The sequence below is a fragment of the Echiichthys vipera genome (genome assembly GCF_963691815.1).
Source record: "Echiichthys vipera genome assembly, chromosome: 5".
Lineage (NCBI taxonomy): Eukaryota > Metazoa > Chordata > Actinopteri > Perciformes > Trachinidae > Echiichthys > Echiichthys vipera.
In genome coordinates, this window is record NC_139830.1 from 17,164,067 (window position 1) to 17,190,827 (window position 26,761).

The 26,761-nt window shown below is 41.5% G+C and overlaps 1 protein-coding gene across 4 annotated transcripts in view; it reads left to right on the forward strand.

The window, feature by feature from the left end:
* Window positions 1–26,761, forward strand: part of dscaml1 (Down syndrome cell adhesion molecule like 1) — a gene marked incomplete at both ends in the record, with an annotated part of 100,156 nt that overhangs the window by 68,181 nt on the left and 5,214 nt on the right. Inside the window, 18 exons of one of the 4 annotated variants that reach the window (XM_083913479.1) lie at window positions 1,801–1,943; window positions 2,317–2,446; window positions 4,596–4,874; window positions 5,395–5,514; window positions 6,247–6,426; window positions 7,953–8,158; window positions 10,079–10,175; window positions 10,324–10,452; window positions 10,789–10,956; window positions 11,243–11,313; window positions 11,544–11,784; window positions 14,638–14,788; window positions 14,836–15,035; window positions 17,537–17,676; window positions 21,617–21,770; window positions 24,631–24,748; window positions 25,281–25,444; window positions 25,620–25,718. In XM_083913479.1, coding sequence (XP_083769605.1) covers window positions 1,801–1,943; window positions 2,317–2,446; window positions 4,596–4,874; window positions 5,395–5,514; window positions 6,247–6,426; window positions 7,953–8,158; window positions 10,079–10,175; window positions 10,324–10,452; window positions 10,789–10,956; window positions 11,243–11,313; window positions 11,544–11,784; window positions 14,638–14,788; window positions 14,836–15,035; window positions 17,537–17,676; window positions 21,617–21,770; window positions 24,631–24,748; window positions 25,281–25,444; window positions 25,620–25,718 — 2,790 coding nt within the window. Of the gene's footprint in view, window positions 1–1,800; window positions 1,944–2,316; window positions 2,447–4,595; window positions 4,875–5,394; window positions 5,524–6,246; window positions 6,427–7,952; window positions 8,159–10,078; window positions 10,176–10,323; window positions 10,453–10,788; window positions 10,957–11,242; window positions 11,314–11,543; window positions 11,785–14,637; window positions 14,789–14,835; window positions 15,036–17,536; window positions 17,716–21,616; window positions 21,771–24,630; window positions 24,749–25,280; window positions 25,445–25,619; window positions 25,719–26,761 lie in introns of all 4 variants that reach the window. The other 3 variants (XM_083913477.1, XM_083913476.1, XM_083913478.1) reach the window with 3 other exon arrangements.

The following is a 26,761-nucleotide window of genomic DNA, read 5'->3' on the forward strand; positions in this document are numbered from 1 at the left end:
GAGCTTCAGCCCTTCATGCAACACATATACAACCAATACACACACATGCATAACCACCACACATGAAGTAACATACTAGTATGCTTAACCAAACATTGAAATCTGATAAACTCTTATCCAATTCAGTGAGAGGCCAGCAGTAGAGATAGACACAGACATAGTTGAACACACATGCACGTGCATACTGTAAATGTGTTTGTGTGTGTGTTTCAGCGTGTGTGTGTGTGTGTGTGTGTGTGTGTGTGTGTCAACGTGTGTCTGTGTGTCAACGTGTGTGTCTGTGGGACGGTGGTACTGAATAATACATCTTTCACTCATCAGAGCTGTGACTTCAAAGCTCAGCACACGCTGAGAAAGGGAGGAGAGAGAAAGGGGGGGGGGGGTAGGAGGGCTGGGAGGGGACACAAAAACAAAGATACAAGACGAACAATGGTGAGAAGGTCACAGAATAAGTGACAGATGATTGAGTGATAGCTCCCAGTCTCTTCCAGTAATGCTAAACACATTTTGTGTCCGTCTAACTGTCTGTCTGCCTGCCAGCACAGCCTTCAGTCTTTGACCAGTATATTAAGGCATTTTAGCTATTTTTTAACCAATTGCCCAGTTTTATAGCCTCTTAAAATACTATAGCCCATGCATGACCTTCATAGAGTTCTAGGCACAAATGTTGACAGAGCACATGTTCCTTAGTTAACACATGTTTTATAACTAACAAACTTGTGTAAATAATACATTGTTCAATGTATTGGTACACTGTGCAACCATGGGCCATGCACAGGACTTTGTCCATGCCCCACATTGAATAAAGATTTCCCTGCACACATATTGATGCAAACAATCCGTGATTAGGTTGTAAAGCAGATGAGTTCTGCATCGGAGGGCTGCAACAGAACTAGGATCCTGCAGGTCCTGCAATACCTAACACAAATGTGGTAGGTGCAGAATGATTTACCGTGCTACAGTCAGAAGCCGGTGGTCAGCATGAATGAGAAGTCATAAACGAAAATATGACACTATATTTTGTTCATTTACAAAAGTTCAAAATAAAGATACTTTTTTTTTTTAATTTAGTTTGGTGCCTCTCATCTGTTTTACCCACTCACGTCTCTCTCTGTTACTCTCTCTTTTTAGACTAGGAGTATAGTAAGTTACATTAAAATGTTGGTTTGTTTAAATTTCAATAACATAAATTAAATTCTCATTGCTAATTCAATCTGACCTGTAAACGATAACACTTTCGCTGCTGATATGAAGTCTGACATTCCAGTATTCCTGCGTCTTTTACTTGGAAAACAATGTGAACTATCAGAGAAAAGGGCGTGATCCATAACATTTTTACTCACTTTTGCTCCCCTTTACCTTAAGATCAAACTGTTTAACTTTTCAAATTGATAAGACTACTTTTTAGTCCACATCCTATACCTTAATAAACGGCTGCGATGAACAAAACAGATTTTCAACAGAAAACAGTTGATCAGAAACTGTGCAGGGGTGTGCAGGTGCTCCTCCAGAAAAGCCCCATTTGACTTAAACATTAAATCAAGGCTCTCTAACCTCTCTCTCTTCCTACACCCCTACATGCTTTTTTCGTCTTCTGTCTCTTCCCTACTCCCCAACTCCCTTCCCTATCACCCCTCCCCTTTATTCCTAAAATTCCACGACCAACTTCTGACACCATCAACTAATGATCGTTCTTTCTCTGGTCAACCCATCTCTTTCTTTCTCTCCATCTTTCTCCCTCTACCCATCTTTCTCTCTCTCTCTCTCTCTCTCTCCCTCCTTCTCTCGCTCTCTCATCAGGTCCACCAAGGATTCGGCCTATGAAGAACATCACTGCAGTGGCAGGAAGAAACTCTTTCATAAACTGTCGTGTGATTGGGTACCCTTATTACTCAATCAACTGGTACAAGGAGGGGCTTCTACTGCCTGACAATCATCGCCAGGTGTTTTTTTTTTCTTTTTGCTTTCTGCATTTTGCAAATATCAGAACTTATTTTCCATGCAGCACTGATTAACACATATGGCACATTTTGTATATTGTTTGAACAGTTTTATCTACAAATAACATATACGGTATATACATATTAAATATTCATAAAATATGAATAACTCAGAATCACATGTGACCTATGAACCAATTCGGGATTGATAGTAGGAAAACCTGAAACCGTCCAGAGAGCAAATGAGGGGGACTTAACTGTCGGCTATGTTTCAGTCTCAGCATCTTCCAGTTTAAAATCACAGCTCTGTGTAGACATATGAATAAGAAGAACACACGTATCATCTCTGAGTGTAACAGTGCTAATGTCTGTTCAGGTTGTGTATGAGAACGGGTCTCTGAAGCTCAGCGATGTTCAGAAGGGAATGGACGAGGGGGCCTATGTTTGCAGCGTGCTCATCCAGCCGCAGCTGTTCATCACACAGACTGTCTATATTACTGTCAAAGGTCAGTTGCATACACATATAGCAAAGTAGCGTGCATATCTTGTCAGTTGTTGGTGTAAATGACATGTACTTGTATGCTTTTGGGGGATTTGCCATATACTGTAAGTAGAAAGTTTTATATAATTGTAATGCACCTGAATCTACAGTAGGTGTTTAAAAAAAAAAAAACAGAAGGAGAGGCAAGAAGAAAGCTGTAAGCATTGCCTCTAATAACCCCTGATAAGGGGCGGTGTGACCTAGTGCGCTTTCTCAACCACAGCAATTATAGAGCAGGAGGGCTATTGTATAACATTTGCATGCTATACACAGTATATATTGATGTGAATGTCACAGTGTATGTATGTGTGTGTGTGTGTGTGTGTGTGTGTGTGTGTGTGTGTGTGTGTGTGTGTGTGTTGTATATATCCTGCTTGCCTTGTAGTTATCTCGCTCTGCTCTCTGTAGCAATGGCATGACATGTTTGTTTTAGTTGTCGAGTGTGAGTGCTGTGTGTATAACTCAACTTTACACTAGCAGATGTGTAAGATTTGTTGGCGCTCGAGTGTTTTGGTAGTGTTTTTCTGCGCACACATGAATAAGTGATTAATAGAACAATTTGTTACACGTGCGTGTACGCGTTGTTAAGTGTGCGCTGACTTCATAACGAGTAAGAATAAGCTGCGTATTACACATGCGTTCACATGTTTTGATTGTTCGCAACAGGAAGTAGATCTTGACTGCGCACATCATTATGGGTACATGGCCGCGTAACGCAATTTCTCTGGGTTCAATTTTCATCCAGGAGATGGCGCCACCGAGAAAATAATACACCAAACAGACATTGAATTGTTGTGTTCTTCATATATCTTTATTATCTTCATGCGAGCGTTTATGCATGCATTCGCAAAAAACGCATGAATGTTACGCGTAGTCACTCTGCGTAGTGTGATTATCGGCGGGCAGCAGTCATCACGCGTGAATGTGTGCGTGACCGTTTTAAGTCAATGGGCAAACTACATGACATGTCACCCGCTGCTTTGCTGCACAGGCGTCAAAGCACGCGCTTGTGACGCGCTCAGTTGACAGCTGCGTAAGTATTCTGAAACGTATGGACCTCCATATGCGTGGACATGGACATGCACATACGTGTGTGCATGTGCATTAGCTGTGTGTGGGTGTAGGTATGTGCTTGTATGCATGTGTGCTCGTCATGTCTCTGATTTAATTAGATGAATTTTAACGAGGCCCAGATTAAATCCCCCAGATGTCTGAGCCCCCCCTCCCCCCACCACCAACAACACCACCACCACCCTCCTCTCCAAACCACCATCATCACCTCAGCTGCTCTCCATAGCAACACTGCTCTTCCCCCCGCGGATGGGGCTCTAATTAGAGCAGCTATTATGGGCTGGCATTAGCAGGGCAGGGTGTGGTGCAGTAGAGGGAGCACAGGTGGCTGCAGAGTGGGTAGTGGGCTAGTAGGCCAGACTGTGGTGTTTTGGAAGCTTTGGGGGTCCAGGCTTCGATGAGAGACAGATAAACCTCTAGTTTACCAATTAGCCTGTCAGGTGAAAGTGACAGATTCTGAACCATTCCCTCACTCTGTCTTTATGTTCTCCCTCCTCTGTATCTTTCTCCCTCTACCTCTTCTCCCTTTACATCGCTCACTCACACACCCCATGTCCTTTCGATGCCCCTGAATCTTCAAATCTGTGTGTCTACTCATATTTTCCCCGTGTCTTCACATCTCTTTTCTCTATCCCTCACTTATTAATATCTGTCTCAAATCTCTTGTCTTCACCTCTTACTCACCCCGCTCATTTAAACAACCCTCAAACTGTTTTCATTCATCTTTTTTTCTTTATTTCCATTCCCTCTTTGCCTTATTCCGTGTTCTCTCTATCTACCCTTTATTTCTGTCTGTCCTTGCCTTTTTCTCTCCACCACTCTCCTTTTCATCATATATTTCCTCTACTTGATCTGTCCTATCTCTTAAACTAATCTTCTTTTATCTCATTTCACTATTTTCCCCTCAATCACTTTGTCTCTACTACATTTCAAATGACCCTCCCTTCCTCCTCCTTCCTCCCTACACATCTTACAACCTTTCACTTCACTTCCTTCAACTCTCTTGCCTACTCTATCATCTTCCCCTTCTCTACCTCTCTCAGTTCCTCCACTGATCCAGCCATTTGACTTTCCACCGACTTCCATCGGTAAATTGATGTACATCGCCTGCGTGGTCTCATCTGGAGACATGCCCATACGCATCACATGGCGCAAGGACGGGCAGGAGATCGTGCCTTCCTCGGGCATCACCATCGACACAAAGGAGTTCATGAGCTCCCTTCAGATATCCAAGGTGTCGCTTAAACACAATGGCAACTACACCTGCATTGCCAGCAATGATGCAGCCACTGTCAGCACAGAGAGGCAGCTCACAGTAACGGGTAAGGAAGTGAGAGTGAGAAAAATAAATAAATATATATATGTATGAAATATCAAAGTTATATTTAGAAAGGGTTGAAGGGGAAAGGAAGGAACTATTTCAAAATAGCACTACACTTATTTAGCATTGCACTTAAATAAAGTTGTGTGACGGAAGATTTTGTAGACTTGGAAGCAGCAGAATTGAAGCAGCAGAGGTTGATATATCCTGACTTTTAGTTGGATCCTTCACTTCCCATAATGCAACTCAGTAGCATCTTTCATTAGACCATTTTTGTCTAAAAGCAAGTGTCATGACCTCCAGGTTGTAACACAAACTTTCTGTGAGGCTCAGTGATTGAGGTATTGTTTTAGACTTATCAAAGATTATCAAATGGATCAGTGTTTGTAGTACAGCAGTGTTTTTGATGATGTTCTGTTTATTCTTCTTGCAAAAATCATCAAATATGGTTCCAGTGTGGCAAGGACCAAGAAAAATTAGGTTTTGTTTCTTTATTCACTTCCCCCTACTTCTTCCTTCAGTGCCTCCTCGGTTTGTGGTTCAGCCCAACAATCAGGATGGGATCTATGGGAAGGCTGGCATCCTGAACTGTTCAGTGGATGGATACCCCCCTCCTAAGGTCATGTGGAAGCATGCCAAAGGTGCACTAGGTACATGGCCAATCTTTTATTCTTTATCTATGTTTTTCGATGTGTGTCTGTTGGCGCTTTGCCCATTGTTAGTAGTAGGACTGCAACTATCAATTATTTTCATTATCTGTCGACGTCTCCCAGCTGGTTTGAGGTGCACAAGAGCGCAGAAGCTTGTGTGTGTATTCTGCAGAATATTTAATCAAGGCGGTGTCCGTAACTGTTTGACAATGTGCCCAACTCAAATAAGAGACGTCAGATGACACACAAACCCAACGCCTTCAAATGACTGTGCAGGTAGTGAATCATCTGAGAGGAGTGTATGTAAACAATAATGGATTTTGTTGTGCATTTAGATGTACCTACTGGGTAAATCATAAATATATTTAAAGCACAGGCAAATCATGCATGAATAGGGTTTGTGTGATCACTTTCTCCATTTATCGATTAGGTGGACTATAAAATGTAAGAAAATGGTGAAAAAAGTAGCTATGTGTTGTCCACAACTCAAGGATATTTCTTTCACTCTCACAGAGGACTTAAGAAACCAGAAAATGTTCACATTTGAGAAGCTGAACTCTGAGAATTTGGACATTGCTTCTTAAAAGAAGACTCAAGCTTGATTCATTTATTAAATGACAGCTAAATGATTAACCAACTAATCGTTGCAGCTCTATTCATAGGTTCGTGTAGGCCATATTAAACTTTCTGTACAACTCATCATAATCTTCTCTTTCTGTCCAGCGGGTATTGGGAATCCGCAGCAATACCACCCTGTGCCTCTGACAGGCCGTATCCAGATTATGAGTAACGGCTCTCTACTCATCAGACATGTCCTGGAAGAGGATCGTGGCTTCTACCTCTGTCAGGCCTCCAATGGTGTGGGCTCAGACATCAGCAAGAGCATGGTCCTCACCGTTAAGAGTGAGTATACAAACTCACAGTGGCTAATGTAGCAGTGTATGAGTTTTTCATGGCATAGATGACTGCGGTGAGGCCGTCTGGGATGCTCCAGTGCTCCGGCTTTATCAGTCTTCACATACACAGACACACACACACACACACACACACTCAAAAACACAACACATATTTGAAGAGCTATTGCTGCAAGGCCAACTCGTAAAATGGAGATATAGAGAGGAAAAGAGAATAAAGGCCCTTTCTGATACATACACTCTAACAGTGTCAAACCAATGAGGCAGCTTGCACTTCTCTCCCTGTGATCTGTGGGCCTGAGCATACACACATACATGCACACTGATGAATCGGTGGAGCAAAGATGACCATGGACGTAAGAGCAAGTGAGAGAGAGAAGGGTATGTGTGTTTGTGTGTGTGTGTTTGTGTGTGTGTGATAGGCAGTGAGAAAGCAAGCAACTGAGCAATTGATCTTTTGACTCCTGGGATCTGTCTACAGACAATCAAAAACACTTTGAGCTTAATCATTATCTGCAATCAATCTCTCTCATCCTGCCCTCAATGTCAGTAACACTCGTAATGAAATGTGAACATGCACACACACACACACACACACATACACACACACACACACACACACACACACACACACACACACACACACACACACAGGGCAACGTAAGCTGTAGTATGCAGTACCATGACCCTACAAAAGAGCAATTCCCTTAAAAGATGTTAACGTTTAATATCTGGCCTCTTGACATTTGCACACACAGACCCATATAAACAGGTGCACTGAAAAACAACCACTAGTTTTACCATGTTCTGCTATCAAAGGATTGCCCCACCTCTCTCTCTCTCTCTCTCTCCCTCTCTCTCTCTCCCTCTCTTTCTCTCTATCTCTCCCCCCCCCCCCCCCCCCCCTCTCACCTCTGGTGTTAGTGTTATTGATTGAACCGTTCCTCTCCTCTGCTTCCCTCAATTCTGTCGGTTTCGCTCAGCAGAGAGGGCGGAAAAGAGGCAGAGGGAGGGTGAGATGAATAAGTGATGAAAACAAAACAGAAGAACTAGCCTCAGATCGGTATCGTGTGCGTGTGCGCAAATGATTTTGTGTCAGCCAGAGAAGATTGTGAGTGATTTTGTGTATAGAGTTTACACGAAAGGTAAAGTGTATCTTCTTTGCCTCTTCATTCACCTAGACCACAGTGTTAACTATTGGAGAACGAGAGAGGAGGTTTATTGACTTTACCTCATTGACCATAGCTCTTCATTACTCTACTGCAATGGAACTTGGCTACTCTGAACTCCACCTTTTTAACTGCCAGCTGTCCTACCTTTCTCCTCTCTGCTCTTTCACTTCTTCCTTCCTTTCCACTTAAGCCCTGCTTATTGTCCACTTACTCCTCCCCCCCTCCCTCTTTTATCTGCCTCTGTCATTTAATATCCCCCTCATCAATCTGTTTACTGTCATCATTTCCCCTCATTTTCTTCACCTTCTCTTCATCTCACACTCCATTTCCCTTCTCCTTCTAGTCCCGGCGATGATCACCAGTCACCCCAACACTACCATGGCTAAGAAGGGTCACTTGAAGGAACTGAACTGCACAGCCAGGGGAGAATGGCCCATCATCATCCGCTGGGAGAGAGGCGACACGGTCATTGACCCTGACCGCAACCCCCGATACTCCATTACCACCAGTCCCAATGAGAAGACAGACGAGGTGCTGTCTACACTCAAGGTAAGAAGCTCTTATATATGGCAGATAATCTAATTGATCAAACAGCAATGTCTTCATGACTCCTACTCAGTTGACAAATAGATAGCTTTAACTTTTCTCTTTTGCCTGTCCACTTCTGTTTTTATGAGCCAAGGAAGTGCTAGGCACACGCTGATGTGCTGTGTTTTTGTTGCCTGGGGTGTGTGAAATAACAGCGAGATCAGACTGTCAATGTGTTAGAGTTTTTTAACGATTGGCCTATCTAATCATTGTTCCTCTCTGGGACACCCACAGTTGCTTTACAGCAGCATAACATGTGATGCCACAAAGGTTTCTGTTTCTCTCTAAAAGTCATCATATTTGATTCTGCTCCACTACTCCTGATCACGGGAGCTCACATATCAACATCTAGTGCTTTCAAAAATTAGATGCTTCCGGTGATACTCTTACCACAATCATGGGAAAGATGGAAATGATGTACACAGCTGTTGTTGCCTGATGATGCAGTGTTTTTGGATGATGATACTGAGAGAAGGTCAACCTGTAACAAGTAGTACTGAAGGAGTTCGGTGATATAAAGAGGAGCTGAATCAACCGTGTGTGCGGCGAGTTCTGAGGATTTCAACGTCTCCCAGCTGGTTTGAGGTGCACAGGAGCGCAGAAGCTTGTGTGTGTATTCTGCAGAATATTTAAAAAAGGCGGTGTCTGTAACTGTTTGACATTGTTCCCAACTCAAATAAGAGACGTCACATGGAACACAAACCTAACGCCTTCAAATGACTGTGTAGGTAATTAATCGTCTGAGAGGAGTGTATGTTAGCAATTATAGATTTCCGTGTGCATTTAGATGTATTTACTGTGTAAAGAATTTATATATTTAAAGTACAGGCAAAACAGGCTTTAATGGGATCTGTACGATTTTACAGAGGTCTATGAGGTTACACCTTGACCAGCTAAAGTGACAAAAATAGCACTGAGGATATTGTGATGTTTTTCAAGCAGGTTGAAGATTCTTTATAGCTGTGGTCTTTCTATAAAGACCACATCTATAAAGACACATAATGCTGTCTGATGCACTTCACAACAGTCATAAAACATTATAGATGTGCCTTATAATGATTTATAAGTTCAAGTGTCTTATTATAGATGCTGTTGGCTAGTTATAAGCTAGAGGTTGCCTGATGGGGCTTATAGTACATTATGACAACCTAAACTCACCTATACATAACTCAACAATAAGCTATCATCAAGACTCATAGTATGCTATGATGTGGCATAGATTCTTTGAATGCAAATGCATTGCACTTTTCTTACCATCAACAATGAAATATAATGATGAACCATGTATTATTATAAATGCATTCACTTTACATTTAACATACAATGATAACATAATAATGTCTGCATAATGTCAGGTTTTACTACAGTTGATTGTTGACGTGTGTATAGGTGAGTAGAGGTAGTCAAAATGACCCGTGAGTAAACTCGCTAGTTTATAACTAGTCAAGCTTATCAATGAGACACTTGATACACACAAGACAGATCTATAATATTTTACAACTGTTGATATAGTTCATCAGAAGGAATTATGTGTATTTATGAATGTTGTCATAAAATATTATAAATACATTATAAATTGCCATGAATGCCCTCATAATGAACAAAAGATGTGGTCTTCATAGAAAGTGTTACCGGATTGGTGACACTTCCCCTATTAAATGTCTCCTTCCTGTATAAATAGGTATAGCAACAGGTTACAAAGTACTTCACAAAAATCCTTCACAAGAGCATATTTGATGAAAAATAAGGCCCTGCCCTGTGAGTCACCTAACCACCAAACATGCACGGTAGAGGAAAAGCTCAGTGGTTCTTTGTTCTTTACACACAAAGATAGAGCTGTTTGTCTCTTTGACATTTCACTTTCTACCTTTCTTCCTACAGCTAAAGCCAGCAGAGCGTGAGGATTCAGTCTTCTTCTCCTGTCACGCCATCAACTCTTATGGAGAAGGACGAGGCCTTATCCAGCTCACTGTGCAAGGTAACCATTCCTGTACAAGTGCTTGCACCATCTCTTTGTATTGATAAAAGCTACACATAACCGATTTTCCCTCTATCCAACCAACATGCTACTTACTCTTGTATATTCCTTTCTCCCTTTGTTCTCTTTCTCTCATTCAAATCCTCAGAGCCGCCAGACCCTCCAGAGTTGGAGGTGCGAGAAGTGAAAGATCGCAGTATGAATCTCCGGTGGACACAAAGATTTGATGGAAACAGTGTCATTACCTCCTACGATATTGAGTATAAGAATAAGACAGGTGAGTGAAAAGAGTGTCCTTCATTTTACATTCATAAAGACTGAAAAGTTAATTTAATAGTGGAATAGAATGCTGAACTGTCTGTGTTTCTTTTCTTTATTTGAAACGCTACAGAATATGTTGAAATCGACTGTCAATGTCAAAATGTCAAATACATTTTCGAAACTTTAACGTGACTTTTCAGAAGGAAGATAATAGGGGGGAATAAGACTTAATATTGTGTAAGACTGATTAATCTTTTGCTCTTTCTCACTGAGAAAATAAAAATCAGTGTTTTTTGTAGTGGGAACACGTTCGCACACTGTATAACTCAAAATTCTCATCTTTTTTTGTCAGACACCTGGGAGCTGAAGCATGCCACTCGAAACATCTCGCCCACCAATAATCAGGCAAACATAGTGGACCTTCACCCTGCCTCTGTCTACAGCATCCGCATGTACTCCTACAACTCGATAGGCAAGAGCGAAGCCAGTAAGGAACTCACCATAAGCACAGAGGAAGCACGTAAGTATTTTGAAAAGCACTGAACTAATGTGAATGTGAGCAAATTCCTCACTTTTGCTTGTTGTATTAACTCTTAGCCACTTCATCTGAGTTGACATCGGCATCTGTCCTTGAATAAGCATTTTGTATTGAAATTCCATCTCAATGAAACTGAGAAAAACATATTTGAAAGTCAGAATATTTTAGGGCCATGAGACTTAATGGAAATATAAAAACCACAGAATTTGTGTTCAACAGTAGTGATTACCTCAACCCCCCTACTCTCTCTCTCTCTATCTCTCTGCAGAGCCTGATGGTCCTCCCATGGAGGTGATTCTGCAGCCGGTGACCTCTCAGAGTATCAGGGTCACCTGGAAGGTGAGTATTAGAAATGTCTGCCTTCTGAACAGCTATATTCTTCCTCAAAGATTCTTTGTTTGTGTAACATTGCCTTATCTAACTCAATCACACTTTTTGTTGCTTGCGAAGTAACCAACGTTTGTTGTCCTGATTCATTTTCAGTGTATTTAGTTTGTGTATTTGGCTAAATAATAATACATTACAGGAATAAGAGTAGATGTGTTATATTTCCATTTCTCTTTCTCCAGGCTCCCAGGAAAGAGCTGCAGAACGGGGTGATCCGGGGTTACCAGATTGGTTACAGAGAGAACGGCCCAGGAAGTAACGGCCAGTACAGCATTGTGGAGATGAAGGCCACTGGAGACAGTGAGGTCTACACCCTGGACAACCTGAAGAAGTTTGCCCAGTATGGTGTGGTTGTCCAGGCCTTCAACAGGGCCGGTACAGGGCCTTCAAGCTCAGAGATCAATGCTACAACGCTGGAAGATGGTGAGGATTACAACAAATGGCAGACATATCTTGCCATGTATGAAAAGAGATGCATAGCCTGCTTTTGAGTGCAAATGTGACCAGCAGCAACAGGTTGAACAGCATGGTGCATTAAATACAGTGTAGGAGTAAATTGTCAGACCTACGAAATATCACCCTCTGTCTGCTTTGGCTTTGATTCACAGTTACTGCACTTTTGCTGTTGCCATTGTTCTTTTTGCTGTCTCATTGTCTGATCTCTGTCAAATCATGCCATGCTTTGTAACCTAAAATTACTACATTCTTTCAACAAATATGAATGGTGGCTGCTGGCATCCAAATGCTTTTTACAAATACCAAGGACACACATAGTCTCATAGACGCGGCGCACATTCAACATTGCTGCAGAGAGGATTGAGTGATCCCTGTACACCGAGACATGCAGAAACATGGGCCAAATGTTGAGTAAGAAAAACACGAAAAGGCAAAAATGTATGTGGGGTAAAGGTAGTCTTGTGGGAGAGATGGAAGGAGCTGGGGTAAAGCAGCAAAGCAGTTTGAGAGTGGATCACTGGACATTTAGCTTGTGGTTCGGAATTCCAAAGGCTATAATTCACTCGGCAATGCAGCCTTTCAAACAATATTTAACCAGCATTAATTGACTTTTGGTCACTGAGGAGCTGAATAAAACAAGCTGACATATGTTTACACCCTGATAAAAACATTGTCAATAGAAAAAGAATCTGAAGAAGACTTTGAAATATTGCTCTTCATGTACTCCTTATTCTTTCATGTTGAGCTGCAGTTAATTCAATTAATCTTTACGATTTGTAATGCATGCTGCCTCTCACAATCTTTATCATACACACACACACACACACACACACACACACACACACACACACACACACACACACACACACACACACACATACACACACACACACACACACGTCACATACATACTTGTCCACCCAGTGAAGAGTTGGCTGAGCCCCATTGGTCCAGAGCAGACAGAGCCCTCCAGTTCTTCCCCATGGCTGTCACCGTGGCGACAGTGATATTGATGGCCATTATAATAATAGTGATAACAACAAGCATACTAAAAATAATTATAATTAGCTTGTCTCTCTGTCTGTCTCTCTCTCTTTCGTTCCCTCCGCTGCTTCCTGCTGTAATTATCCACAGCTGAGCGCATTGTCTCTCTGCTCCCTCTTTTCATCTTTTTCTGCCCTTCCCTTGCTCCCCTTGCTTTTAACTCTCTTCCTCTCTTCCTCCCATCTTCCTCTGCCCCTCATCCCCCATCTCCTCCTCCCTGTAGCCACAGTCCAAAACTGCCTTTCAATGTGTTCCTGTATTTCCATTTTGTTTTTCTCAAAACTTAGACACTTATTTATGTACGGTTATTTTATATCTCAACAACCGTAGCGCTGATTTGTTATACGTTTTTCTTTACCCCTCATGTATCCGCTTTCTATGACACTGCATAAGCTATAATCTTTACAATTTGAAGGCCCTTGAGCCAGCTCACCTTTTTGTTCACATCCTCTGTCAATCCTTATTTCTCTTCTTGTAAAGGTGGTGTGACTCTGAAGGGAAGAATTGGGCTATTTTTTTTGCCTTCTAATTATTTAGCCTAAAGGTTTATTCATGCAAAACCCTGTTTTCTAATCCTTCTCCCTCCATCCTCCTCCCCACCGCCTCTCTCTTCACCAGCTGCAAAGAAATTCCCTGGTGGACTTGGCCCAATCTCTCTCTTTCATTGCTCTCTCTCTTTCACTCATCTCTCTTCCTCTCTTCCTGCCTCTCTTTCTCTCACAAGTTGACTTCTGTTCATCTTCAACAGTGTGCGTTATTCAAAGCCTGAAAGACTAATGGTCAGCAGTAGCCAATAGAAGAGACACCTGGACCGGTGGGGACAGAAGGAGTATTGTACAGAGAAAGAGAGATGGTGGTTGTAGAGATGGTCCTATACATAAGGCTTCACGCTTGTCATGAGCTCTCTATCGCTAGCCTGTTTACTCGTTCAGGGTTGATATGGAAATTTAGGGTTTCAGAAAGGTTGAATTTATTTATTTATTTATTTATTTATTTATCAGCCCAGGCATTCCTAATTTAGAGGAGACAACGGAAGCTTTTGCTTTAATGTAAAAATAATCTACATTTTTCACAATAACCAAAATCTTAAACTCCACTAACCATGCGATCAACCAGTCATTACAAACTACACTTTTTTCAAACCCATATAGCTTTGTTCTAAATTGTAGCGAGTAAAAAAAATGTTTATATATTCCAAATATGTCTGGCAAAATCTTGGTGAAATATGTATAAAATGATGAAGCAAAAGACATCCGTTGGTTTGTATGGTGCAGCCATGAAAAACATAGAATCTTAGAGTTTGAATCAATGTTTTTCTTAAAGGGGAAATTAAAAACCTATTGGAGGAACAGATCCTAAAGTAAAGATAACAAATATAAACTTGAGGAAATGGATAAAAAGCATTGCACCAGACATCTAGAATATTTTAGTTTTTAATATTTCACTCAATGTAAACATCATATAGCTTCAATCAAGAGCTGGTACATATATACATATATATATATATATATATTTCATAAAGATGAAACCCTAAAGCTCCTTTAGGGCTTAAAGGAAACTTAATAAAGGGATAAAATAATCCCTTTATTGTCTTTTTTTGTATCTGTGTTTAGCTCAGTCATCAAACAGAGTGATTGTTTTTCACACTTCAAGTAACAGACATTATTAAAACTGTAAAATACTAAAATAATATAAAATAATAATCGATTACCTAGAGATAGATTGTTTAGATAACTTCTCTTAACTTTTCTCTGCTCTCTCCCTCTTTGTCTTCAGTGCCCAGCCAGCCTCCTCAGAATGTAAGGGCCATTTCTGTAACATCAGATGAGGCAGTGATCACATGGGCTGAACCTCCACGGATGACACTGCACGGCGTATTGAAGGGATACCGCGTTGTGTTCTGGGCTGTCTTTCCAGATGGAGGTGTGTTGAATGTGTCTGCCATCTTACTTTAGACACCATGACTAGTAACAGCTCGGCAACTGGTCTGAACATCTCTATGTCCTTTTTTGTCTCAGAATGGGGAGAAATGCAAAACATCACCACCACCAAGGAGCAGGTGGAGCTCAGAGGCCTGGAGAAGTTCACCAACTACAGCATCCAGGTTCTGGCCTACACCCAGGCTGGAGACGGGGTCCGTAGCAATGTTCTGTATATCCAAACCCGGGAAGACCGTGAGTCCACATTTTAGTAGATCTTTCCACACAGATAAAACAAATGATGAATTAACCTATATGTCATTTGTTCTGACCACACCTTTGGGGGCAGGTCTTAGGGTTTTTGTTCGTGGTTTATGCTGCAGTGTGGGAGGCAGAGAGCCGGGGGTGGAGGTTGTCTTTGTAAGGCTGAGGTTGGCGATTAAAACCTCTTTGTGCTCTGATGTGCCATTACCAGTGCTAATGAGAATTAAGAAGCCAAAAAGTGTGTGTGTGTGTGTGTGTGTGTGGTTAAGGAGCCTAAGGGTGTGGGTCTGTGCATGTGAATATGCGGAAGTGTCGGGGGGTTTTAAGTGTGTTTGCATGTGTACAGTTCCTGAGCGTTGGTGTGCGTGTATGGGCGTATGTGTGTGTATGGGCGTATGTGCGTGTACACGTGCTATTGTTTGAGTGCAAGTCTAGCTCAGCACCCAGCACAAGGAGAGGGATTAATTCTTTGTGGCTTAGAGAGAATTAATTTTGTGCTTACACTGGCGGGCTGTGGATTACATCCGTATCCGCCTCTCCTCTCCCTCCCTGGGGCCAGGCAGAGGAGGAGGCAAGCGTCTGGAGATGTGTGTGTGTGTGTGTGTGTGTGTGTGTGTGTGTGTGTGTGTGTGTGTGTGTGTGTGTGTGTGTGTGTGTGTGTGTGTGGAGGGGCTGGGGCAGAGATTCTAAGAAGTGTCATTTCAGAAAGGGCCTTTATTCTCTTTTCCTCTCTATATCTCCATTTTATGAGTTGGCCTTGCAGCAATGGCTCTTCAAATATGTGTTATGTTTTTGTGTGTATGTGTGTGTGTGTGTGTGTGTGTGTGTGTGTGTGTGTGTGTGTGTGTGTGAGTGCGCGCTTATCATGGGCAAGCTGAGTGTCTCTTTTGCCCTGATGCGGGTTGACACTGTGTCCAGGGGCAACCTCTTCACATACGTTCAGCGCTCTCTGTCTCTCTCTGTCTCTCCCTTCCATTTGCCCTCAGTGTGTCTGCAGCATATGGAAACGTGTTTGCAGTGGAATTGTGCAAACAGACAATTCTTGGTATGCCTTTCTGACGGTCTGTTTCTTAGACACAAAGACAGCAGACAGTGATCATAGCGGCGGGGAAAACATAGATTCATTACTACGTTTTTTTCCAAGGGGGTCCCACACCCTTAGGGCCACAGCGTTTGGTCACGTGTAATCATTTGTGGATTTAATGTTGATCACAGTATGTTTACTTTAAATGACTGCCTGATGTCTAATTCCCAAAGGATGTTCTAACCTTATATATGTTCATTATCATCACTGTTACACCATGAAACAAATACTAAATGTTTGACTCTTTTTGTTGATCTTCATGGTCATGTTACCCTCAATGAGAGATTTTTTGCAAACAAGTTGCTTGACAAGTTAGCAATAATGTACAATGGGTTGTCGATATGACAACATAACATATGAGTTAAGAAGGTTGCGTTTGGGTACAGGCACAGGACAAAGCAGTAAACAAATCTGACAATCTATAAGGTAATTGTTTGGTTTATAAAATGTCAGAAAATTGTTTTAAAAAATGCCCTTTACACTTTCCCAAATCTCAGGCCGACCTTTTTTTTTTGTCAAGCCAACAGCCCCAAACCCAAAGAAAATCAGTTTATTGTCGTAAAAAAAGCTGAAACTAGTCAATTAGTTAAGTTAAAAATTAAAATTGATAATATTAACAATTAGAAGTAGTTGAAAATGAGGTTTTCTGTTGATCAACTAATAATTCCAGGCCAATTCTAAGTTGTCCGATAAAGACTGTGATGATCAAAATGTATCTTGTGGCAGCTTGCAATATTCCATATATGTGAGGCAGAGTTAAAAAAATATATGTAACAAAACCGAAAATAAGAGGGCCCTCCACCAAATCTATTTGTTTTCTGTAACAAGACCCCTCAGGGCCATTATCCCTGTTACACCATAAACATAGAAACAGAAGGGAGCCTGTTTTGATTAACCCAAGCAACAAGGAAATTATTATGCGTACCTGAATGTGACACAGCACAAGGTGTCACTATTTAAAAAGTAGTATTTTGTTTTGTGTTTGTTCAGCTAAACATTTGTCTAGTAATGTGAGGGGGAATATGATTGGCTGCTGAATGAGGAGGATAGTAATGGCACCTCGTGTGTTAGATAGCTACACAGCCAGGCTGCTTTCACTAGCAATTTACTAAGTGTGTATTTTTTTGGTATAAAGAAAAGCTTTCTGCAATAACTCAAATATTGTAGGCTAAAGTATAGAGCACCAACAATTCAGTCAACTGTCAAGTGTGAACACAACACTTGTATGTTTTTGGTGCTTGTGTTTTAATAATTTAATAAGCCACAACCATAAATGAGCAAATCTCCTCAAAAAGCCATGCACACCTATAAAGCTATTAATTATGTTACCTGTACAGGCAGATAAATATAACTGGTTCACGTTTTACTCTGTCCCACATTTCTCTCTTTGCTCCCCTTTATTATCCAGACCCCGGACCCCCAGCTGGCATCAAAGCTGTGCCCTCCTCCGCCAGCAGTGTCGTAGTGTCCTGGTTACCCCCTCACAAGCCAAATGGAATCATCCGCAAGTACACCATCTACTGCTCCAGCCCCGGGTCAGGCCAACCGGTGAGTTACAAGAGGGGTGCAGAGAGTTTTACTAGTGAAGTGAATAAAAGAGGAGAAAGGGGGAAGAGGGCCATCCAACCATGGCTGGGGATGAAGGGTAAATGATCCGTTATTCATGCATAATACTGCTTCTGTTATACATTTTATATGATGCTAAGATAAAAGAAATTGTATTTAATTACTGTATAAAATGCATTTGTGTGTGTGTGTGTGTGTGTGTGTGTGTGTGTGTGTGTGTGTGTGTGTGTGTGTGTGTGTGTGTGTGTGTGTGTGTGTGTGTGTGTGGTCTACTGCTGCAGTCTCAGCAAGATGTGTGTGCGAAAATGAGCTCTCCTCATACCGCAGTGTGTGCGCGTGCAAGCTCACCCTCCAGCCTCATTTGCATATCTGTGTCTCATCACGTTGCCAGGACAACCTCATCTGTTCATCAACGAGGGCAAAAAACAAGCCGACAGCAACACACACTCTCACTTACATACAGACCCACACACACACACTCATAAATGTATCCTGCATTTACAGGTCCATATATATTTGCAACTCATATTTTTATGACAGTGGGAATTGAAAAGCAAGAAATATATCCTACTTGCTTACTTGCACACACTTCTATCACTCTATCTCTCTATCCATCTATCCATCTATCTATCTATCTATCTATCTATCTATCTATCTATCTATCCATCTATCCATCTATCTATCTATCTATCTATCTATCTATCTATCTATCTATCTATCTATCTATCTATCTATCTATCTATCTATCCATCTATCCATCTATCTATCTATCCATTTCTTTCTCTCTCTGAAGCCCCCATGCAGAGTTTGGGATGATTACTATGTAAATGAGTGCGACTGGAGAGAAAGAAGGAGGGATGGGGGGGTCAGACACACCGCGCGGGGAGTACTTTTGTTCCTCTTTTCATTATCACGCTCTATCGTTCCCCGGATCACCGCTATCTCCACGCCGGAGGAATATTTTAATATCCGTTACAGCAACACACACTCTGTCACTCCTCCCTCCCTTCCTCCCAACATCTACCCACCCATCCATCCATCCATCCCTCCGTCCATACCACTGCCTGCAGTGGAGACTATAGAGATAAATGTACAGAGCGGGGAGAGGAGAAGAAGAGTCAGGGGGAGAAATGCAGAGATAATGTAAAACAGAGGGGGGTACTGGTGGATAGATGGAAGGAAAAGCAAGGAGTGGACCTATGGATGACAGGGAAATGTGAAGAGGAGCAGGGAAATGAAGAGAGGGATGAAGAGTGATGGCAGGAGGCGAAGGGAAGGATGGTCTAGTGGGGTAAAGGATGGGCAGAGAGGGAAATACAGAAAGGAAGGAGACAAGTGGAATGGATGATGAACAGGGAACACAGGGAAGTAATAAAAAGCCCGGTGGATTCCTCCATGACGGCCTGCTCATAAATGTGAAAAACAACATGAATACTGGAATCTATTTGCCCAGAATAAACCGTTCTGCAGACCCAGCAGGCAAGGACCGAGCTTAGCAACACTTCAGTGTCTTCGCAGGTTTTTACAGGCCTCCCGCATTTACAGACTCTCCAATCCATTTGACACTTTAATGCAGTCTTCATTTCACCTGTAGACGAGTGCCTGTCAATCAGAAGTCAAACAATAGTAAAACATGGGATTTAGAGGGTGGCAGTGAGTGTGAGGTGCTACCTTGCAGCATGTGATAAATTTGTGACTGTGTTTTTTTCTCTCTCTCTTCATATTCTTCTATTCATAGCTGAGCAGCACAGTCACAGACAGAGCTGCTAAAAGTGTGTGTGTGTGTGTGTGTGTGTGTGTGTGTGTGTGTGTGTGTGTGTGTGTGTGTGTGTGTGTGTGTGTGTGTGTGTGTGTGTGTGTGTGTGTGTGTGTGTGTGTGTGTGTGTGTGTGTGTGTGTGTGTGTGTGTGTGTGTGTGTGTGTGTGTACCTGGGTGTTGGGATACCTGAGGAGTAGATGCTGAGTAGGAGTTGAGGGAATAAGGGTATAATTGGTGGGTAGGTGAATAGTGACTGGCAGGCAGTAAAAATGAGAGTTTGTGTGTGTTGGGGGTATGTGTGTGTTTTGAAGGGACAGTGATGTGTATATGTCTAGACAGCAGACACATGGCTGGGTTAAACACACTGCAATTACACATCCACCTTCAGGTCATGTATGCCACTGTATATGTGTGTCAGTTTATTTGTGTATGTGTAGTTGTGCTTGTTTGTGTGTATCCATTCCTTTCTCTGCCTGTTTATTGGACTCCTCTCTTCTCTGTCATTACTGATGCCTGCAGTAGATAGGCCTCATTAGTGTATGACTGTTCGTGATATCTCTGACTCATTTGTCTGTCCCCCATTGTCTTCCTCTGTTTCATATCTCTGTTTACCCTCTCTGAGGAGAACAGAGGAGGAGAGGGAGTAGGCTTCACTCCCCCCAATCCAACCCTCCCATCATCCCTCTCTACAGCTCCCGGCTTCCATTTTTTTGCCTTATCATAATATTACATGCCCCCAGACCCACTGTGCTTTCATCCCTGCCCTCCTTTCTTTTGCTGTGGCACTGACACAAGGAGAGAAAAACAGGGCTTAGTTCACGTCAGAATGATGTTTTACGTCTGCCTCTCCAGTTAAGTGACAAAAAGATCTTGTCTTTGGCATCCCCCAGATTTTACTTTGTCCTTCTCAGCACTTGACAGAATGCAGATTTTGAGATATGACAGAGAGATATGTTTCCAGAACTCAAAAAGATATCCTTTATTGTATTTTACATTTGTGTGGAAACGTAGAAAATGCCTTTTTTTGTTGTTCTTTTAAAATTTGTTTATGCAATCCTTTCAAATGTAATGATTTTCTCTATTTTATAACATAATGTTTATGTTCCTGTTTTTTTTACCTAATACATTTGCTTGTTTCGACAAAACTGGAGCAGGAACAGCATTATTAACAAGGGAAAGTAGTTAAGCCTACTAGCAGATTTGTTGATTTAAAATAAAATGTTTTTTTCCCCCTTAGCCTTTATTTAATATTGCGTGACATGTAAAAGAGCTGTACTCTACATTCAGAGCATTAATATAGCAGCAAACAAACATTTGCTATGTAAAGATAAGAGACTAATGGTGTCCTGAGCAGAGAAAGAAGTCACTTTCCCTCTGTGTGTGTTGTAAACCAAGCTTCTCTGTTTTTGTTTACTCATATATACTATCACTAGTTTAATAAACTATAAAATTTGTAGCTGTATCGTAGCTGCTATTGCCACTACTCATCATTGATCATGTTTGCCACCATAATTATTATCATTTTCATATTCTGTCACCTTAGCTGTGCTTGTTTCTACTATTCTGCTGTATTAACTGTCTTAACATATACGCTATATTCACATTACTAGAAATATTATTATAGTTACTGTTAAGCTTTGCTTGCATCTCTGGAAGTGTGTCTGTCTGTCTCTCTCTGTCCATCTGTGTGTCTTTTCTCTCTTTCTCTCTCCTTTTCTTCCTCCCCAACCGGTCAAGACAGATGGCCGTCCTCCACAGAGCTGGGTCTGTCTGACGTTCCTGCCTGTTAAAGGGAAGGTTTTCGTTGCCACCGTACTCTACAGAGGAATTGTTGGGTCTATGTAAATCATAAATAAGTCATTGAGTTAGGTCTTTACCTACTCTGTAAAGTGTCCTGAGATAACTTTTGTTATGATTCGACACCATAAATAAAATTGAATTGAATTGAATTGAATAGCTGGTCCAGCCACCCATGCATGTGGCCGCAAAATAACGTCGGTATTTCATGTATTCGGGAAGGGTCTGGAGGCAATCCCAACCCACTGTTTTTTTTTCTCTCAGTATTTTAAGTACAGCTCCTTTAAGATGTTTGGAGTCTGTGGAATAAAACATATTGTGCCCGGAGTTCCTTCAAGATTAAACCTTTCGTTTCCATTCTCCCCAGATGCCCAGTGAGTACGAAGCCAATCCAGAGCTGCTGTTCTACAGAATCACTCACCTCAATCACCGGCAGCAGTACCTGATCTGGGCTGCAGCCGTCACCACTGCAGGCCGGGGCAACTTCAGTGACAAGGTCACTGTGGAGCCAGCGGCTAAGGGTGAGTCCCTGAGTATGATTCAGGAAGAGAGAGGTTGAAAAATTAGTAAACATGATTATGGTCATTTGCAGGTCAAACGAAAGAGTGTCAGGCCCTATTCCCTTTAAAAGCCATGTGTGTCAGTAGCTGGCACAATGCTATTATAACTGCTTGGGATTTGGGAAACTGGAATAGTGAGCATTTTTTATCTGCTTGAGTGCAAAACAGTGGACCCACCGCCATCTCCCCTCTGTCCCATCAACAACCCAATTTTGGTTTCATGTGACCAAGTATGATGCACTGATCCGCTCCGATACCATCCAAATCCACTGCTACAGTTAAATCATCCATCTGCCACCCACCTGAATTAATTATTTTCACTCTCCATTAAGGCTGTTGCTTTTGTGATAGTTTGTGATATATAGTGAGACATTTAAGCAGAAAAACTAGAAACTATATTTATAATCTTGACAGAGGAAGCAGAGCCAAAATTTTAGCTTTTGAAATAATCAATGAAGTCACTGTTTCTCAGGTGTAAATGGGCACAGCAAAACAGCAGCTCTGCTCTGTCCACATTTTAGAGGATGAAATTAATATTTTTTTAACTACTGGGCCACGGATATAACTGCAGTCTGCACATCACTAATCTTACAATTTGAATGATGTCCCCTATAAACTCCTTTAGACCACGTTTTTGTTGGTCAATGGCACAATCGGGTACTGCTGCCTCAAGATAGCAATGCACCAAGAATGCGCCTGACCACACCTCATTTTAAGACCAACACACCCATGGGCGCACATATGAGTGCAAGTGCATTTGCTACTTATATAACGTGGGGGCTGAGCATGAAAACGACAACTGAGTCAGTCTGAATGTACCAATGGCAGTTGCGCTGCACTGTGTGCGGCTTAGCCACGGGTGGAAGATAGAGCCCTAGGAGTACTGGATAAAAGTGTGCAAAATTTTGTTTGTTTATAGTCTGGGAAAGCGGGCATATTGAACACATCAAAGTCTGTTTACCAGTCTTTGGGAGTACTACTGCATATATGAAAAAGTTGTATTTAAGATGTCTCTAGAGGGGAGCTGTGTGAAATTTGATCAATTGCCTCAAGTGATGTCACTCGAGACACAATTAGGGTTGAAGAGTTTGAAAATGAAAATCTGGGTGTTCGGAGTTCCAAAGAAGTGATCTTACCAGACCTCTGGAGGCTGCTCCTCAAGTCTCTGTGTGATGACTCAAGACACAATTAGTCACTACGAGCACAAAACACAAGGATCTCTGTATTGTGGGCAATGTAGGTGGCAGGTTTTGACAAAGAGGAGCAATGCTAAAATGATGGAGTTGCCTGTATTTTAACGTGTATTTACGCACTGCTTCACTTTGAGATATTGTAATTGAAAAAAAAAAACATGTTTATGCCGAGGTTTTAAAATAATTGACTTTCCAACCAAATTTAGCCAAATCAAATTTTTACATTGAAAGCTGAGAGGCTCTTTACCTGCAAATCACTTAGTCAGTGGTTACTGGTTGGATGACGCAAAACAGTGTTTTTCTCTCTCTCTCTCTCTCTCTCATCTCTCTCTCTCTCTCTCTCTCTCTCCTCTCTCTCTCTCTCTCTCTCTCTCTCTCTCTCTCTCTCTCTCTCTCTCTCTCTCTCTCTCTCTCTCTCTCTCTCTCTCTCTCTCTGTCAGTGCCATACTAGGAACAGTAATGACACTGTTACTGTTGGAGTAGTATCCCTCTTCAAGCCTCTTGTTGGCTATTCCATGAACTAAAAATAAAGTTTTTTAAAGGATGTTCCGCGCCATTCTGTAAATCATGTGAACAATCTTACTCTGTCACTTGCTCTACAACTCCTTCGCATATTTTCAACCACTACTCCTGTTTATGTGTATATGAGAGTGTGCTATTGATTTCAGAGTTCAGGGGGCACTAGATAAACTGGCCTGAATCAGGGAAATTATAAGAGTGGGAGCAAAAGGGAGGACAGCAGGTGGAGGGAAAAAAGAGGAGAGAAAACGACACGACAGCTAACTAATACATAAGACAATAGAGAGGCAGAGTGTTTAAGAAAATGAAGAGGGCAGTCAAATCAATAGGCTTTGGATTAAAAGACAGGAAAATAAGAGAGTGAGAATGAATAGAGTGCAGTTCCCACCATGCTATCCTTTCCTGTATCTATTTGTTTCTATGACTGCTGGGTGCAGAGGTTTGCGAGTGCATATGTGTGCGCGCACTCATACGGGCGGGTGCGTCAGCTGATCGGCAGCTGTAAAAGGCAGCGTCCTCGAGGCTTGCCCACTCAATACTTCATTCAACCTTAACATAAGTGCACTACAGCACTTGCATTAAGATGCCAAGCTCGAGAAAGAGAGAAAGAGAGACAGAGAGAGCGGGTGGGAGGAGTGAAAGAGAATAAGAGGGTTATGTGCCTGAATAAAGGGATATGTTTTTCATATTCTCTCTACTCAATCTGTGTCCTGTTTTATATTCTTATTCTGATGCTATTCTCTGCTGGACAAAATCAGATTTAATAGAGATTTCTCTTCCACCAAGTGTGAATCACAGTAAATACATTCCACACTCTACTATTAAATCCTGTTTATTGAAAGAATCTAAGATGGAAAACAAATTGATTGCATATCAACCATCACATTTCTGTATTGATTCAACACATTCTCAAACCTCTACAGCATTTGTTTATCGGCTTTGAAAATTGTTTATTTGACAGTGGCCAGATTAACTGATTGGTGCATATTAATTAGGCTATTGCCTTTCTTGTGTAAGTGTTAATGCCAATAGCTCTTACAGTCTTTTTTTCAAAAGCTTTGTCTCAATTCACCTTTAATTTTTACATTCCTCTCTTTATTCTCCACTAGCCCCAGCTAAGATCCTGTCATTCGGGGGCACAGTGACCACTCCCTGGATGAAGGAGGTGCGACTGCCTTGTAGCTCAGTAGGAGAACCTACACCTACGATAAAATGGACCAAAGACAGGTGAGAGTCCTCCCCAGAATTGTTGCATAAGCTGAGTTAATTCTGCTGCTGCGGTTAGGGTTTTAAGATATACCATGACATGAAAGTGATGGTTATCATATTGTGTACATTTTCTGGTATGGTATTGAAAGAGTATTGTTTTTATTGTTTAAAAAGGAGACTTTCTTGACATACTCTCATAAAAAATGGTTACAATTTTCAATTATGGTAAAGTGATGTTCAACCAAAAAACACTTGTGTTTTCATTCCTTTTAAGGGTCCTTGTAACTAGTAATAATAATTCCATAACTTCGTTGCAACCCTAGCTTTGAAACCTCATCGGTAGATTTGTATTTTAGTTGGTTTAAGAGAAAGTCAGTTATGCTATGCAGTTCTATTAGACAAACCCAGATCCTGTTGAACTCATGCTTTTGAAACATTTTACAGCCTACTATTAGTAATACTAAAAAACGAAATAAATAACCTTTTATCATAATCTAAAAGGGATCCTTGGTGACATCCTCCCATGATTCTCTCTTTCTCTCTTTGCCAGTGAGGACACAGCCATCCCAGTGTCTCTAGATGGACAGCGTCTCATTCTGGCCAATGGGACACTGGTGCTGCGCTCTGTCAAAGCTGAAGATTCTGGTTACTACACCTGCACGGCCACCAACACTCTGGGATTTGACACTATCATTGTCAACCTTTTGGTACAAGGTAGGACAATAGCAATCATGCCATTAATACTTTTTTATTTAGTCCACTCAACTATGGTTCTACATCACTTATATGCCTGCTGCTCTTACTGAAAATGGGAAATAGTGAAAAAGGAAACTCGAATATCTGAGTACAAGTATTATTAAGCTGTTAACAACTTGTGTATCTTCTTCAGTCCCTCCAGACCAACCTCGTCTAACCGTCTCCACCACCTCCACCTCCTCCATCACTCTGGTCTGGATACCAGGAGACAACGGAGGCAGCTCTATCAGAGGTACGAGGCCCTGCACATTTCTTTGTTCTTGTCTGTAAAAGTATACAGAGTTCAGCTTGAGGTCATCAAGTTAGGTTTATACATAAAACGTGAATAAATTAAACAGACTTTCCTATGACCTCTGATAGTAGTTTACCCTCTATCTGTCTTTTCTTTCTCCTACATCTGGCATATTGTTAGTGTGCATACTGATCTATTAGTTTATTGATTGTCCTTCTGGTTTTATGCTTCCTTGTTAACTATGTGTCTGTTTGATTATCTGATCGTTGGTGATTTCTCTGGGAAGATGTGCATGGCGTATGTGCCTGAATGGACATGCATGCAAATGTGTTTTCAATCCTTTTTCTCTGTTCATGATGTTTGTCAGTATGAGGGTGTTCCCGGTTCATCTTTTGCTCTTTATACATATGAAATTATAAAGCAAGTAGCTTAAGACATAAATGCACCCAGAAAGACTTGGTGTCCAAAATGGCATTACTAAAGAAATGTCTGTAAAAACTATGAAGAAAAAAATGTCATGAGATTCACAGACAGCTCTTTGGGTCAAATATATTTTAAAGTTTGTTCTAAACTGAAACAATGTGATGGTTTTGTGCTATTCATGTGCGTTAGCATACTGTCAGGAAGACCTAGAGGAGGCATGCAAGTCAAGCACGCAAATAAAGAATGGTGTAATGTGTTGGGTGTACAGCTTTGTTTTCAAATAATGATTGTCCACCAAGCAGTATTTGCATACATCATCCAGTGTCTCATACATCAGTGAAGCCTATATTGTATGTATACCAGAAGGCATGTCTGTTTGCACAGTCAGCAGTCCCCATCAGGCATCTGTCTTACTTTACCAGGGCAGTGCCTTCTACAGATTATTCCTTTGCTGAAAAATCTCAGCTGGTTATGAGGCCTTTTTGCAGCTTGAAAGAAAAGAAAAAGAAAGGAATATATAAACAAATGATCATGTGGGCTAGTAATCATCCAGTGAGAACTGATGTTATGTGTGCAATCTGTTCTTCAATTATTTTTTTATTGTGCTGTTCTTTACTGTT